General features: G+C 46.4%; 1 protein-coding gene across 21 annotated transcripts in view; it reads left to right on the top strand.

Annotated features, from left to right (window-relative positions):
* Positions 1-14,636, top strand: part of TTLL10 (tubulin tyrosine ligase like 10) — a 307,814-nt gene that overhangs the window by 161,186 nt on the left and 131,992 nt on the right. For all 21 annotated transcript variants that reach the window (XR_003852780.1, XR_003852781.1, XR_003852784.1 and 18 more), the window contains one exon: positions 1,925-2,093. Coding sequence is in view for 13 of the 21 variants with exons in the window: in XM_029578086.1 (XP_029433946.1) it covers positions 1,925-2,093 (169 nt within the window). In the remaining 8 variants the exon portion in view is untranslated. The remainder of the gene's footprint in view (positions 1-1,924; positions 2,094-14,636) is intronic.

The raw sequence follows: 14,636 nt of genomic DNA, 5'->3' as shown, positions 1-14,636 counted from the left end.
TCTGGTTTTCAGGTAGGAAAAATATAACACTATATGTAGTAATTGTCCCTTTTGTCTTTTATGGACTAGCCTTGTAATATGAGACAGTTAACTGCAGAAAATATCTTTATAATATATCCCAGGATCCTGTGCCCGGATTCTGCACCTGCTGGGACTGTGTCTACAGACCATAGTTACACTGTCTGTCTGTAATTTACAGTCACAAACTTGCAAAGTGTTTATCGTGTGGTCTGTACTTTGCCACACCCAGCTGTATCAGTATGACTTCAACAAAGAACAGTAGCAAGCAATTATATTTGTGTTGTACAGTCAATATCCAATACTGCATGGCAGTATGTACTGCAGTGTAATTTCATAGCACTGGGTGTGTCATTAAGCTTGAAGTTTCTGGATAAAGTGTCTCTGATCACACCCACTCTATAATATTAAGTTCTGACAGTGGAATTGCATGTGGCACACAGAGAAAAGCATTCAGTTAACAGTTAGGATGTATTTTATCATGGGAAAGAATGAGATGTTAACATCAGTCAAATTTCAGTATTTATGGTGACCTTCATGCCAAAACTGAAACCTGAAGCTGGTGTCATGATCCCATAAATAAGATGTTCTACATATGGTGCTGGCAGGGACCTGGGTACGGCTTACCTTGTCCTGAATCCATCATAAGAGCACAGAAGGAAGCTTAAAATGACGAGGCCTACATTTCTTTACTCTAGAGTCTCCTGCCTTCTTCATTGTTTCTAATGATAGCAGTTTAAGGAAAGGAAATGTGGACAAGTCAATTACCTACATAGAAGAGAGGTGAGTTTGGGTCTGGAATGAGGGATGTCTCATAATTAGGGACAAGTTGAGAGGTACAAAAACAGGATGATATAATCTGCGAGCAGCTCTTCTGTTCAGGCACCTTCAAAGAAAATGAGTTTCTGAATCAGTAGCAGCACTGGTGATGCTGCTTCTCTCTCTTCTTTGTTCACAGATATGTGGCTAGCAAATAGAAAAGAGAAGCTTGAAAATGAAGCAGCACTGAAAGTTCTGGGTATTAATCAGCAGCAGTAGACAGTTTTTCTTTGTCTAAAATCGACTTATTCTGTAACTTATGGCAGCATCCTTTGCCTCAGTCACTGAAGAACTGGGGAGAAGAGAATTAATATTGGCAAATTAGCTCCTCAAATGAAGGAGAAACGTGTATTTGTATTAGAGTCATCTCACAGGTTCTCACCTCCATCTGGGAAAAGATTTGTTTCAGCTGGGTGTAGATCCGGGAAGTTATATAATTACTGTTAGATGCAACATGCATATCATCGTAGCTACTCCTCTCCCATGCACATTTACTAATTCTCATGTAGGCTGTAGACAAGCTTAAGAAGCATACGCTAGGCCCAGGGACAGAGAAGAAGAACTCAAGTACTGACAGTCATGAGTCCCCAGAGAAATGACCCTACTCAATAAGTCTCTGTTAACTCTAGCCCTTTTGTTTTCAGGTCTTGGCTCTTTTCACAGTATTGGTAAGATCCTAAGTCTCTGCCTAAGGGTCCCGTCATAGCTATAGATGCCATTCCTTGAGAAGTGGAAACTCTGCACCTGTTAGGAATGTATACTGTATTAACTCTTTACTCTTGGAAGTCAATCTTTTAATCGGGCCAAACCAAGATAGCATAGGGGGAGCCCAGGAAAGGTTTCAAAGACCCTCAGCAACGGCAAAATAAAATTCATGCAAGACATGCACTAAAAATGTCAAACCCTCAGGCAGAAAATGTGTGGTTTGTTTGTGTCTTTCTTGCTTTGGTGTTTGTTGAGCCTATAAATAATTCTTCATTGCCCTTCGAGGATAGACAGTAAGCAGCAATACTGTTTCTGTTATAAAAAGTCGGCACAGTGCTTCTCACATTTACCACCCTACCCCACTTTCTTTTATTCTGCACAGTTGACTCTGACTCTTCTGATTCTGAGTCTTTGGAGGATGCCAAAGTTCCTGAACGGAAAACGTCCCAGAAAATGACCTTGGACCCAGTGCATGTGGAAGAGAAGAAACAGGTGGAGCCCCGGGGCCCAGGGCCTTTCTTCTACATTGGGGGCAAAAATGGGGCACATCTGTAAGTATCTGATGGTTCAAAGGTGAGTCAGGTGATGCTTTTATATCTGGAGGCCACCTTTCTAAGGACATTGAGAAGGAGACAAATCGGAAGAGGGATTCCAAAATGGTGCAGGGACTACAACCCAAGCCTATACACTGTAAAAGAAAGCAGGGAAAGGAAGATCAATATTCAATAAGTGCAAGAAATTTAAGAACAGGAGCTCATAATATCAGGTTGGAAGATAGGGAGAGGAAATGTCAGGAAAAAATTCTTTACTGAAAGCATGGTGGTTGCCTGGAATAGTAGCCAACAATCAAAACCATGATTGGAATTCAAATCTGCATAGTGCAAGGGATAGAAAGTGATGGTAAAAGTGAGGGAGGGAGATGGCTGGAGTTTGAGTAGAGTCTGAGGTTACAAAGTAGGGAGGATGTAGCTGTGCAGGTCAGATAGTCCTTTCCTGCTAACAACTGTGGGGGCAATATTCAGCTGCTGAGCGGAACTGCTAAATATACCCAGCTATCTTAAAGTTAGCCAAATATGTTTATCGGGCTAACTTTAGGGCAGGTCAGCAGCATGATCAGAGTTAAATGCATAATTTTCCGGCTAACTCTGCTGCTCCCTGAAACTTCTCCTGCCTGGCCCCGACTTATCTGGCTAAATTCTAGATAATTTAGCTGGATAACTAATTTAACCAGATTAGTCTCTAAATATGCTGGTTTTGCTATTTAGATGGATAACTTTTCAGTTAACCATCTAAATAACTTTTGAATATTGACATCTCTATTACTACTTGACAAAATTCCTGTCAAAAATGGTTTAAATATTTCTTGGTATACTACATGAGTTGCAGTGTAGGTGTGTCTGAAATGGTTTGTAGAATGCTAATGAAGATTAGATGAGCTACCAAACATGGAGACACAATAATACCAGAAGATTTCAATTACCCCAATATTGGCTGGGTGAATGTCTCATCCAGACGTATCAGGGAGGTAAATGATAGGGATGTGAATCGTTTTTTGACGATTTAAAATATCGTCTGATATATTTTAAATCGTCAAAAATCGTTAGAAGCGCGATACAATAGGAATTCCCACGATTTATCGTCAAAAATCGTAAATCGGGGGGAGGGGAAGGGGGAGGGCGGAAAAACCGGCACACTAAAACAACCCTAAAACCCACCCCGACCCTTTAAAATAAATCCCCCACCCTCCCGAACCCCCCCAAAATGCCTTAAATTACCTGGGGTCCAGAGCGGGGGTCCCGGTGTGATCTTTTACTCTCGGGCCTGCGGTGCGTTGTAGAAATGGCGCCGGCGCTACCTTTGCCCTGTCATATGACAGGACAAAGGTAGCGCCGGCGCCATTTTGTTTTTTGTCCCCCGACATCAGGAGCGTAGGAGATCGCTCCCGGACCCCCGCTGGACCCCCAGGGACTTTTGGCCAGCTTGGGGGGGCCTCCTGACCCCCACAAGACTTGCCAAAAGTCCAGCGGGGGTCCGGGAGCGACCTCCTGCACTCGAATCGTGTTGCCGTACGGCCGGCCGTACGTCGGGGGACAAAAAACAAAATGGCGCCGGCGCTACCTTTGACCTGTCATAGGGCAAAGGTAGCGCCGGCGCCATTTCTACAACGCACCGCAGGCCCGAGAGTAAAAGATCACACCGGGACTCCCGCTCTGGACCCCAGGTAATTTAAGGCATTTTGGGGGGGTTCGGGAGGGTGGGGGATTTATTTTAAAGGGTCGGGTGGGTTTTAGGGATGTTTTAGTGTGCTGGTTTTCCCGCCCTCCCCCAATTTACGATTTACACGATATTTACAAAAACAAAACCGCGACGATCCGATTCCCTTCCCCCCCAGCCGAAATCGATCATTAAGACGATCGATCACACGATTCACATCTCTAGTAAATGATTGTTTCGTGAAGCAATTTGTCTTAGAACCAATAAGAAAGTCTACTTTAGATCTGGTTTTCAATGGATTGCAGGATCTGGTGCAAAGGGTAATGGTGAGGAAGCTCCAGAAAATAGTGACTATAATGCAGTCAAATTTGAAATAATCCCTGGAGTGAGAATAATAAATAAAATTATTGCAGTAACAAATCACTTTAAAAAGGGTTACTAAGATAAAATGAGGAAATTAGTTAGAAGGAAACTGAAAGGAACAGTTACAAGAGTGTTACAGAAGGGGAGCGCTGGGAGAGCGATCCCATCTTGAGGGAATAGTGTGCCCTTGGGCCTCGGCATGACCCCAGATAACTCCAAGGCAGCACCGAGGGTTGGCAAGGCGTGTCCCAGCATGGGTGGTGACGGACAGTCTGACCCTTTGCCGGACCTGCATGCTTCTGGAGCCAACACATAGTGTTGGTTATTGAACAGTCCTCTGACCATTCCCAGCCCTTTCGGACCTGCCACAAAGAAATGACAAGAAGCAGCAGGCCAGACTAAGGATGAGGGCAGACAAAGGCTCTGGAACATAGAGACTCTGGATGTAGGCAAGGAACTTCGAAGACTCAGGATCAAGGTTCAGCAACAAAGTCAAGTACTGGGTTGAGGCTGCCATGCAGCGCGCTCTACACAGTCCACCGTAAACGGGCAGACCCAATGGGCTGGTCATGGACCATGCTAGAATGCGAAGCAGGCTCTAGACGAGGTGTGGAATAGCTGAAGCTGGAACATGGCAAAGATTCGGTAGAAGCCTGTACCAAGGCGCGCCCTACACAGCCCATCCTAGGCTGATCGCGGACCATGCTGGAATGGCACAGGTTCAGTCAGAGTCTTGGGCATGGACGGAGCAGCCCCAAGTACATCCAAGGGCTGGAAAGAGAGTCAGGACGGAGGACCAAGACGGAACTTGGCTTCAAACAGGAAACAGGACCAAGACGGGACTTGGCTTCAGGCAAGGATGACCCTCTGGAGACTTGAGCTGCAGATGAGAAGACAGGCAATGTACTATGAGCATGCCAGAAAAGGGTGGCATCGAGGAACCAGGGGTTCTGGAAGCAGAGGCGAAGACAAGGCATCAGGAAGCAACATCAGGAACCAAGGACGTCGGACATCAGGAACATGAAAACATATCAAGACGAGACATGGAGCTCCAATGAAGAACGAAGGCCTGATGGAGCACTGGAAGGCGAGACATCCAGGAGCAAGTAACTCCAATGCAAGGCAAAGCAGAACTGGAAGAGAAGTCCTTTTATAGAGCAGAAAGCAGGCAACTCCCTGGGAGGAGTTTAGATGGGCCACACCCGGCTGGCCCTATAACTAAAGAGAAGAGTTGCGGGCCAACCTCTTAGGAAGAAGGGGCGAGGCCCAAACCAGAAAGTCAGGAGGAAGCAGAACAGGCCTCAGGTAGGCCCAGATGGCAACAGTGGCCTCCCAGGCCATGGAGCAAAACCGGGATAGACTGTCCAGGCAAGGCCCCGGCTTCAGTGCGGCCTCCAGAGAAAAGGTGAGAGGCCTCTCGTGGCACAGCTATGAGAGGAATCGTAACAAAGAGTTTAAAGATTGCTTGAGGTGTTGGGACTGTTTAAAAATATAATCTTAGAAGTCCAGATAAAATGCATTCCACAAATTAAAAAAGGTCAAAAGAAGAACAGGTGTCTCCCACAATGGATAAATAATGTTGTGAAAGAGGCAATTAAAGCCAAAATGGCATTCCTTACAAAAAAGGAAAGCAAAACCTAATGAGAAAAATAGGAAACACATAAACATTGATAAATTAGATGTAAAATACTGATAAAACAGGCACAGAGAGAATTTGAGAAGAGATATACTAAGGAGGCAAAAACTAATAGTAAGCTTTTCAAGTACATTAAAGATAGGAAACCTGCGAGGGAATCAGCTGAATCATTAGATGACCAGGAGATAAAAGGAGTACCAAAGGAGGATAAAGCCATAGCAGAAAAATTAAATGAATTCTTTGCTTTGGTCTTTATTGTGAAGGATGTTGGGGACATACCCATACCAGAACCATTTTTTGTAGGTGATAACTTGGTGAAAGTACAACTAATTAATTTGAATCTTGAAGAGGTGTTAGAGCAAACTGACAAACTAAATAGTAGCAAATCACCAAGACCTGATGGTATTCACCTCAAGGTCCATGTTCAAAAGCATTTAGCTGGCTAACTCAGAAGTTAGCTGGCTAAAAGAATATTTGGGCACTTATCATAATTCTAGCAGGCTAATATGATAGCTGACTAGAATTTAGCCAGCTAAAAGTTAGGAGCATTCTGGGGGTATAACTGGGAGGAATTAGCCATTATTCAGAGTTAGCCAAATAACTTAGCCGGCTAAGTCTGGTTGGGCCAAAGACCTGCCCTAAAGATAGTCAGCTATATTCAGTAGTTTTAAAAAAGTAAGTACAGACCATTGAACCTGATATCAGTGAAGAGTAAAATGGTGGAAGGTATTGTTAAGAATCAAAGATATCTATATTCAGCAGCATGGGTTATCCAGGTGAGAAACTTTACTCGTATATTCAGCGAAATGCAGCTGGTTATGGGTTCCACTAAATATACCTAGATAAAGTTTGTTATGCAGGTAACCTTATCTGGATAGGTTCAGGACTGCTCTGTGGCAGAGTTATAATGCTGACTATCGGCATTCTCCAGATGAATTAGCCATGCTCTGGAACACCACTAGAACACCTCAGATTTATCCTGCCCTAAAATCTTTCCTGGATAAATCAGCAGCGGTCAGAGCAGTGGGAAAATCGGATCCTGCGGTTTATGGTTTTATTTATTTACTTTCTTCTTAAATTTTTGCTGTTAACTAATTCAAGCTTCAAGGCAGACTACAACCAATTTCCTAAAATATACAATCCAATAATAAAAAAATGAGGAAGAGCCAGCATGGCAGGTTGTGTTTGTAAAGAACGACGTGGACAGTGCGAGCCATTCAATCCAGTGTATCTGCATTTTCAGAAGGTGTTTGATAAAGTGAGTCCTTAGGAAACTAGAACATTAATGGAGCAGGAAGTTAAAAGAGAGGAAACAGAGTAGGGTAAATGAGATTTCCCAGTGGAAAACATGGAATAAATAGTAGGGTGCCTCAGGGATATGTATTGGACTGCTGGTATTTAGCGTATTCATTAATAATCTGAATATTCCAGTGATCACCAGATAGTGTCTGGTGATCTGAAGACGGCGAAGCAATGTGACAAGGCGATAGCTAAAGCCAGAAGAATGCTGGGCTGCACAGAGAGAGGAATAACCAGCGGAAAGAGGAGGTGATAATCCCCTTGTACAGGGCCTTGGTGAGGCCTCACCTGGATACTGGGTTCAGTATCCAGGAGACAGAGACAAGATGGCCGTGGTCCAGAGAAGGGCAACCAAAATAGTGCGGGGTCTGTATCAGAAGACTTATGAGAAGAGGCTGAAGGACGTGGATATGTATAACCCTAGAGGAGAGGAGGTGCAGGGGCGATGATACAGACCTTCAGATACCTGAAAGGTTTTAATGATGCTCACCAGACAAACCTTCTCCGTTGGAAAGAAATCAGTAGATTTCCAGGGAGGACGACTCAGAACCAATGTCAAGAAATATTTCTTCACGGAGAGGGTGGTGGATGCCTGGAATGTCCTTCCGAAGGAGGTAGTGAAGACAAAAACAGTGAAAGAATTCAAAGGGGCATGGGATAAATACTGTGAATTTCTAAAGGCTAGAGGACGGAAATGAGAAAAGCGTGCATGGGGGTAACTTGCTGGTGCGGCGGTTACTACCCTTAGCAGAAGGCATGGAGATTACTACCCTTAACCAATAAGCCTTGATGCTTTTAATGCAACTGCAACATTGCTCCCCAAATCGGCGAGGAAAAGGGGAATTGGATTCAGACAAGAACTAAGAGAGCCCTGACTCCTACGGTCTGGGGTACTGATACGCAGACATAAGGAAAAAAGCACAGGCCTGCTTTTATGGCCAAGTCCATAAGCAAAGCACGTCAAGCAGCACTGTCTGAATTTTCAAGAAAGCTCATCACCCAGGAAGAAGTTGCTAGCAGTAATTTTTTTAGGATTATCATAAGGCTTGGGAATACCTGCACAGAGAGGCAGTTACTACCTTAACATTTGCTGGGCAGACTGGATGGACCATTTGTTCCTTTTCTGCCATCATTTCTATGTTTCTATGTTTGCCACATATCGTTCAATTATCTGACACCCTTCTTGTGGAATTCCCTCCTTCCAGAGTTTAGGAAGGGTATTAAAGCTTGGCTTTACAATCAAGTCATGGGGAAATATAGTATTCTGGTGCTTGATAGGTTTCGTCTCGGCCTTGACACTTTTGCTTTTAATGTTAACTATTAATTTGTTGTTTAAGACTGATAGCTCATTTATTCTACTATCATAAGAACATAAGATATGCCATACTAGGTCAGACCAAGGGTCCATCAAACCTAGCATCCTGTTTCCAACAGTGGCCAGTCCAAGTCACAAGTACCTGGCAAGTACCCAAACATTAAATAGATCTCAAGCTATTCTTCCTTTCTGATCTTTGTATTTTTCTAGTCAGTTGGTCTCAGTCTCTCTTTTCCCATTTTTCCCTTGTTGGTCATTTCCTAATTCCTTTTCATTGTCTTTCTTCTACTATCATCTTCTCACACACACACACACACTTTCCCTCACATACTCCCTCACTCACACACACTTTCCCTCACTCACACAAGCTCTCACTCTTGTATGCTCTCTCCCCCCCCCCCCCCCCCGCACAAGCTCACATCCTCTACACACACACGCACTCACTCTACATGCTCTATCATATACACACACACACACACACACACACACACACACACACAAGCTCTCACTCTCTCACCTCACCGCCAGGTTCCCATTCTTATACATAAATAGACCCACACCCAGGCTCCTATGCACAGAGACGCACACCCAGGCACCCATTCTCACCCACATACACACATTCAAGCTTCCATTCTGACCCATACATACACACATTCAAGCTCCCATTCTGACCCATACATACACACATTTAAGCTCCCATTCTCACACACATACATACAGTCAAGCTTTCATTCCTTGTACGTATCAGGATCAGTCCAGACTGCTGGGTTATGCCTCCCTTCCAGCAGATGGAGTCAGAAAAAAGCTGAAAAGCACCCCCTAGATTACCTGGTGTGCCACCTGCGATCCTTCAGTATACTCTGGCTCCAGCAAATGAGAGGATGGCATAACCTGCAGTCCTGATCCTTATAGATAACTAGTGCTTAATTAGTAAGTTTTAATTGTCTGTTCCTTAAACCTCTGGCTAGATCAACTTACTGTAAGTTTAAAAAAAAAAAAAAAAAAAAAGGGTGAAAGTCACTGACAGCATATTGAACACTCTTCTAAGGCAGGCATGGCTAGACAGTGTCCTACGGCCTCTATACCTGGAGATTGGTTCCTTACCCGGTGAGTTGGGGGGAGATTTACCAGTGGGCCGGTCCCTCTCCCCCCCTCTGTATAGGCCCAGAGAAGTCATAATTCCTCTTGTGGGTGCATATACCTGTGCACCGAATGCAGGGATGCTAATCCCCCTGCTTGCTGACTGAAAAAAAAAAAACAAAAAACTTTAAAACTGAAACGGGCATATTTTACCTTGTTTTACTCAGCCCTAGCCTGCCAATTTTCTCCCGGGCCTCCGGAAGGGGTGGATTTCTTCACCCTCCTGAACTTCCATTTTTTCGCACGTTTTTTCATGCCACGCAGGTCCCGTTGTGAGGCTTGTGGGGAGCCGATGCCTTGGCTCTCCCGCGAGGGCCTCTGCTCCCGATGTATTCCCGGGGGCGAGGGACCCTCGCAGCAGCCGATTTTGCTGCCAAAGTCGGCTCTGCCGCGCTCCCGCAGCTCAGAGTCAGAGGCCTGGCCCGCCCCCGCTCGGGGCGGGAACGGCAGCCATCTTGCCTGGCTCAGGTCCCGATCTTCATCTTCAGGGCTCGGAGGCAGGAGATCTCCCTCCCCATTTTCTTCTTAGTTTGTATTGCTGCTACACAAGGCATATTTGGAAGCTGAGGCTGACTGGGAAATGCAGTCTCCTCCTCCAGCTAAGACTTTTAAGCCAGCGGAAGAACAGGGAAGTGTTGGAATACGGCTTCCTCGTCCAGTTCCTAACCAGGAGTTCCCAGCTTTCGCCACGCCTCCGGATCCTGCGATCCTGGACCCCTCCTCAGTGGATATGAGCGATGACGTAGATAGCGCCGCTCTGGTGGAGGGGACGATCCGCAGGTGCTTCGCTTGTTCTGCAAGGAGGAACCAGATCCGTTAATTCTGCATGTGCTGCAAGAACTAGATATTCCGGCTCCTGAGCCGGTGATGGATTCTTCCTCTGGGGATCCCGTTTTATCCAGCTTGTGATCTCCTCCTCAAACCTTCCCTTTTCATCCGAAACTTTTTCAGATTATGTCCCGGGAATGGGATGCCCCGCAAGCCTCTTTGTGGGTTAGCAGGGCTATGGAAAAACTTTATCTGCTGCCAGGTGAGTCCTTGGATCTTCTTAAGATTCCTAAGATGGACTCGGCTGTCACGACCATAGCTAAGCGCACAGCGATTCCGGTAACGGGAGGGGCAGCTCTCAAGGATCTTCAGGATAGGAAACTGGAAGTTTTACTCAAGCGAATATTTGAGGTTTCCAGTGCTTGGAATGAGGGCGGCTGTCTGTAGCAGCCTGATGCAGAGAGCTAGCCTCCGCTGGGTTCAGCAATTGCTCACAACTCAGGAGTTTCCTCCGGGGGAGGCTGAACAAGCAAACCGCATGGAATCGGCAGTGGCCTATACGGCTGATGCTTTGTACAATCTTCTTCGTACCTCTGCTCGACTTTGTCTTCGGCAGTTTCAGCAAGAAGGCTTCTGTGGCTCTGTAACTGGTCGGCTGATGTTTCTTCTAAGTCTCAGCGGGGGTCCTTTCCTTTCAAAGGGAAACTGTTGTTTGGGGACGAGCTGGAATAGCTGGTTAAAAACTTGGGAGACAACAAGGTTTACAAGCTGCCTGAAGACAAGCCCAGACCGTCTCGTCCTTTCGGCACATTCCGTGGTCATTTTCGGGGTCAGCGCCGTTTACGTACAGGTAGGGGCTCCTCCTTTGCTCCTCGACAGACGTCGGCAAAGTCTCAGTCCTGGGCATATTCCTTTTGTGGTAAGTGGCCCCAGTGCGACGGAACCTCTCACGGTTTCACCTCCAACAAAACTCCCCAATGAAGGTGTGCCAGCCCATTCCTCTGTTCTGGAGATCGGGGGACGACTATCCCTGTTTCACGAGGAGTGGGTCAAGGTCACGTCGGACCAGTGTGTTCTCGATTATTATAAATCGTGGTTACGCTTTGGAATTTGCTCGCCCTCTTCGGGATCTCTTTCTAGTGTCACCCTATGGGTCTCAGACAAAACGGCAAGTGGTTCTTCAAACTCTGTTTTGATTAAATGCCCTGGGGGCAATTGTCTCGGAGCTACCGGTCGAGCCTCGGACCAGTCGGTATTCCATTTACTTCGTAGTCCCCAAGAAGGAGGGCTCATTCCGACTGATTTTGGATTTAAAGAAAGTCAACAAAGCGTTGCGAGTACCTTGGTTCCAGAAGGAGACGTTGAGGTCCGTCATTATGGCCGTCCACAAAGGTGAATTTTTGGCTTCTTTGGATCTGACCGAGGCTTACCTTCACATAGAAATCCGCGAACACCATCAGAGGTTTCTGCGGTTCATGTTCTTGGGGGAACATTATCAGTTTCGCGCTCTACCATTCGGGCTCGTGACGGCTCCTCGAGTCTTCACCAAGGTGATGGTGGTGGTGGCAGCGTGACTTTGGCGGGAAGGAATTTTAGTTTATCCCTATCTAGACGACTGGCTCATTCGAGAAAAGTCGGACGCGCTTTGCAAGGTTCAGTCGGTGTTACGCTGTTTGCAGTCACTAGGCTGGGTAGTCAATTACGCCAAGAGCCAATTGATCCCATCTCAGGAGTTGGAATTTCTGGGAGCAAGTTTCAACACATTGGTGGGCAAGGTTTTCCTACCTCGTCTGAGAATGGAGAAGTTGATGTCCCAAGTCAGGCGTCTGTTGAACCTTTCTTTACCCAAAGTGTGGGACTATTTACAAGTTCTTGGTTCTATGGCATCTACTCTGGAACTGGTTCCTTGGGCTTTTGCTCATATGAGACCTTTACAGAGGGCATTGCTCTCCCATTGGGACCCCAAGTTGGAGGAGTTCCACTTGCTCTTACCACTGCTAGAACCGGCCAGGACCAGCCTAGATTAGTGGTTGGTACCAGAGCACTTGCTCAGGGCATGGACCTGGAGAATCCTCAGTGGATAGTCATCACGACGGATGCCAGCCTCTTTGGGTGGGGGGCAGTTTGTCAGTCGCACTCGGAGCAAGGTTAGTGGACGGCTCAGGAGGCCAAGTGGTCCATAAATTGCTTGGAAACCAGGGCAGTTTGCCTAGCGCTACTCCGTTTTGTTCCGCTGGTCAGGCACAGGGCGGTAAGGATCCTATCCGACAATGCAACCACTGTGGCTTACATAAACCATCAAGGGGGTACAAAGAGTCAACCAGTAGCCACCGAGGCAGACAGATTGATGGTATGGGCAGAACGCAATCTGGCCCATCTAGCGGCGTCTCATATAGCCGGGGTGGACAACGTCCAAGCGAATTTTCTCAGTCGACAAAGGCTAGATCCCAGTGAATGGGAGCTGTCCGAGGATGTGATGAGACTCGTGATGCACCGGTGGGGTGTCCCATGACCATGGTTCGCAGACCTGATCAACTTGGCGGTGGACGGTCCCTTGCGCCTGTGTCTTCTGCCAAATCTACTCCGGCAGGGTCCAGTATTTTTCGATCAGGCAGCTCACTTCTGTTTAGCGGCTTGGCTTATGAGAGGAGACAGTTAAGGAAGAAGGGCTACCCGGAGGCTGTAATTACCACCCTTCTACACGCCCGAAAGACATCTATTTCTCTCACCTACGTTCGGGTGTGGAAAGTTTTTGATTCCTGGTGCCATGGGTTGTAGGTGTCCCCGCGGCAGGTTACTTTTGTCCACATTCTTGCTTTCTTGCAGGACGGCTTAAAGAAAGGTTTGGCTTATAGCTCGCTCCGGGTTCAGGTAGCGGCCTTGGGCTGTTTAAGAGGTAAGGTTGATGGTACTTCTGTTGCTGGACATCCTGATATTACCACAAATTGTTGAATAGAATCCTGGCGGAAGGGGGAGAACAGAACAACTTGATGGGGGCCAAACACTTACACCCGCCAGTTCGCGCAGTCTGCCCTTCATGGAGTTTAAATTTGGTTCTCCGTGGGCTTTGCGGTTCTCCTTTCCAGCCTCTTAAACGAGCTACATTGAAGGATTTAACACTTAAGATGGTGTTCCTTGTGGCTATCTGTTCGGCTAGACAGGTTTCAGAGCTTCAAGCGTTGTCCTGTAGCGAGCCATTCTTACGGATTTCTGTCTCTGGAGTTTCGCATCGGACAGTACCTTCCTTTCTGCCAAAGTTAGTATCTGCCTTTCACGTCAACCAGTCTGTTGAGTTACCGGCATTTCCGGATGAGGATAGGACTTCTCCTCAGGCTCAGGATCTGAGGAGATTGGATGTCCACCGGATTCTTTTGCGGTACTTGGAGGTGACTAATCCTTTTCGATTGTCTGATCATCTTTTTGTCTTATGGGAGAGGTCCTAAGAAAGGGAATAAGGCTTCTAACACTACTATTGCCCGCTGGTTGAAAGACGCTATTGTTTCGGCTTACATATGTCACAGGGAACCAGTGCCAGATGGTCTCAAGGTGCATTCTATCAGGTCACAAGCGACATCCTGGGCAGAAAGCCAATGTGTGTCGCCCCAAGAGATTTGCAGGGTGGCCACTTGGAAATCTTTGCACACGTTTGCTAAGCATTACCGTCTGGATGTCCGGGATCCGAATGTGGATTCTTTTGGCAGCAGTGTGCTTCAAGTGGGACTCTCCGAGTCCCACCCCATTTAGGGCAGCTTGGGTACATCCCAGCAGTCTGGACTGATCCTGGAAAGGAAAATTGGTTCTTCCCTGATAATTTTCATTCTTGTTGTACCAAGATCAGTCCAGATGCCCGCCCAAGGGTATCATATGCAGGAGAGTCCGCTCAGCTAATTGTATTTTCTCTTTACAGATTTTTTCGAAGATTACACACCTACACTACGACATAGTTTTTTCACAAGTTATGATGTTTCAGAGGTTAATATTTTGTTTGATGTAGTCATTAGTTGTTAAAATTTACTTCATTCTGCTTTGACATTGATTATACTGAAGGATCGCAGGTGGCACACCAGGTTATCTAGGGGGTGCTTTTCAGCTTTTCTCTGACTCCATCTGCTGGAGGGAGGCATAACCCAGCAGTCTGGACTGATCCTTGGTACTACAGGAACGAAAATTATCAGGTAAGAACCAATTTTCCTTTCTGACCCACACATACACACATTCATGCTCCCATTCTCACACACATACACACATTCAAGCTCCCATTCTCACCCACACACAGGGCATTTTCATTAGGCACAGCCAAAGTCCTATTTCTGCCACCACAAGGATGGAATTCCGTGACGGCATTACAGCTCTGGGTCT

This window comes from Rhinatrema bivittatum, chromosome 15, assembly GCF_901001135.1.
Source record: "Rhinatrema bivittatum chromosome 15, aRhiBiv1.1, whole genome shotgun sequence".
Taxonomy (NCBI): domain Eukaryota; kingdom Metazoa; phylum Chordata; class Amphibia; order Gymnophiona; family Rhinatrematidae; genus Rhinatrema; species Rhinatrema bivittatum.
This window is presented reverse-complemented; position numbering and strand designations above follow the sequence as displayed.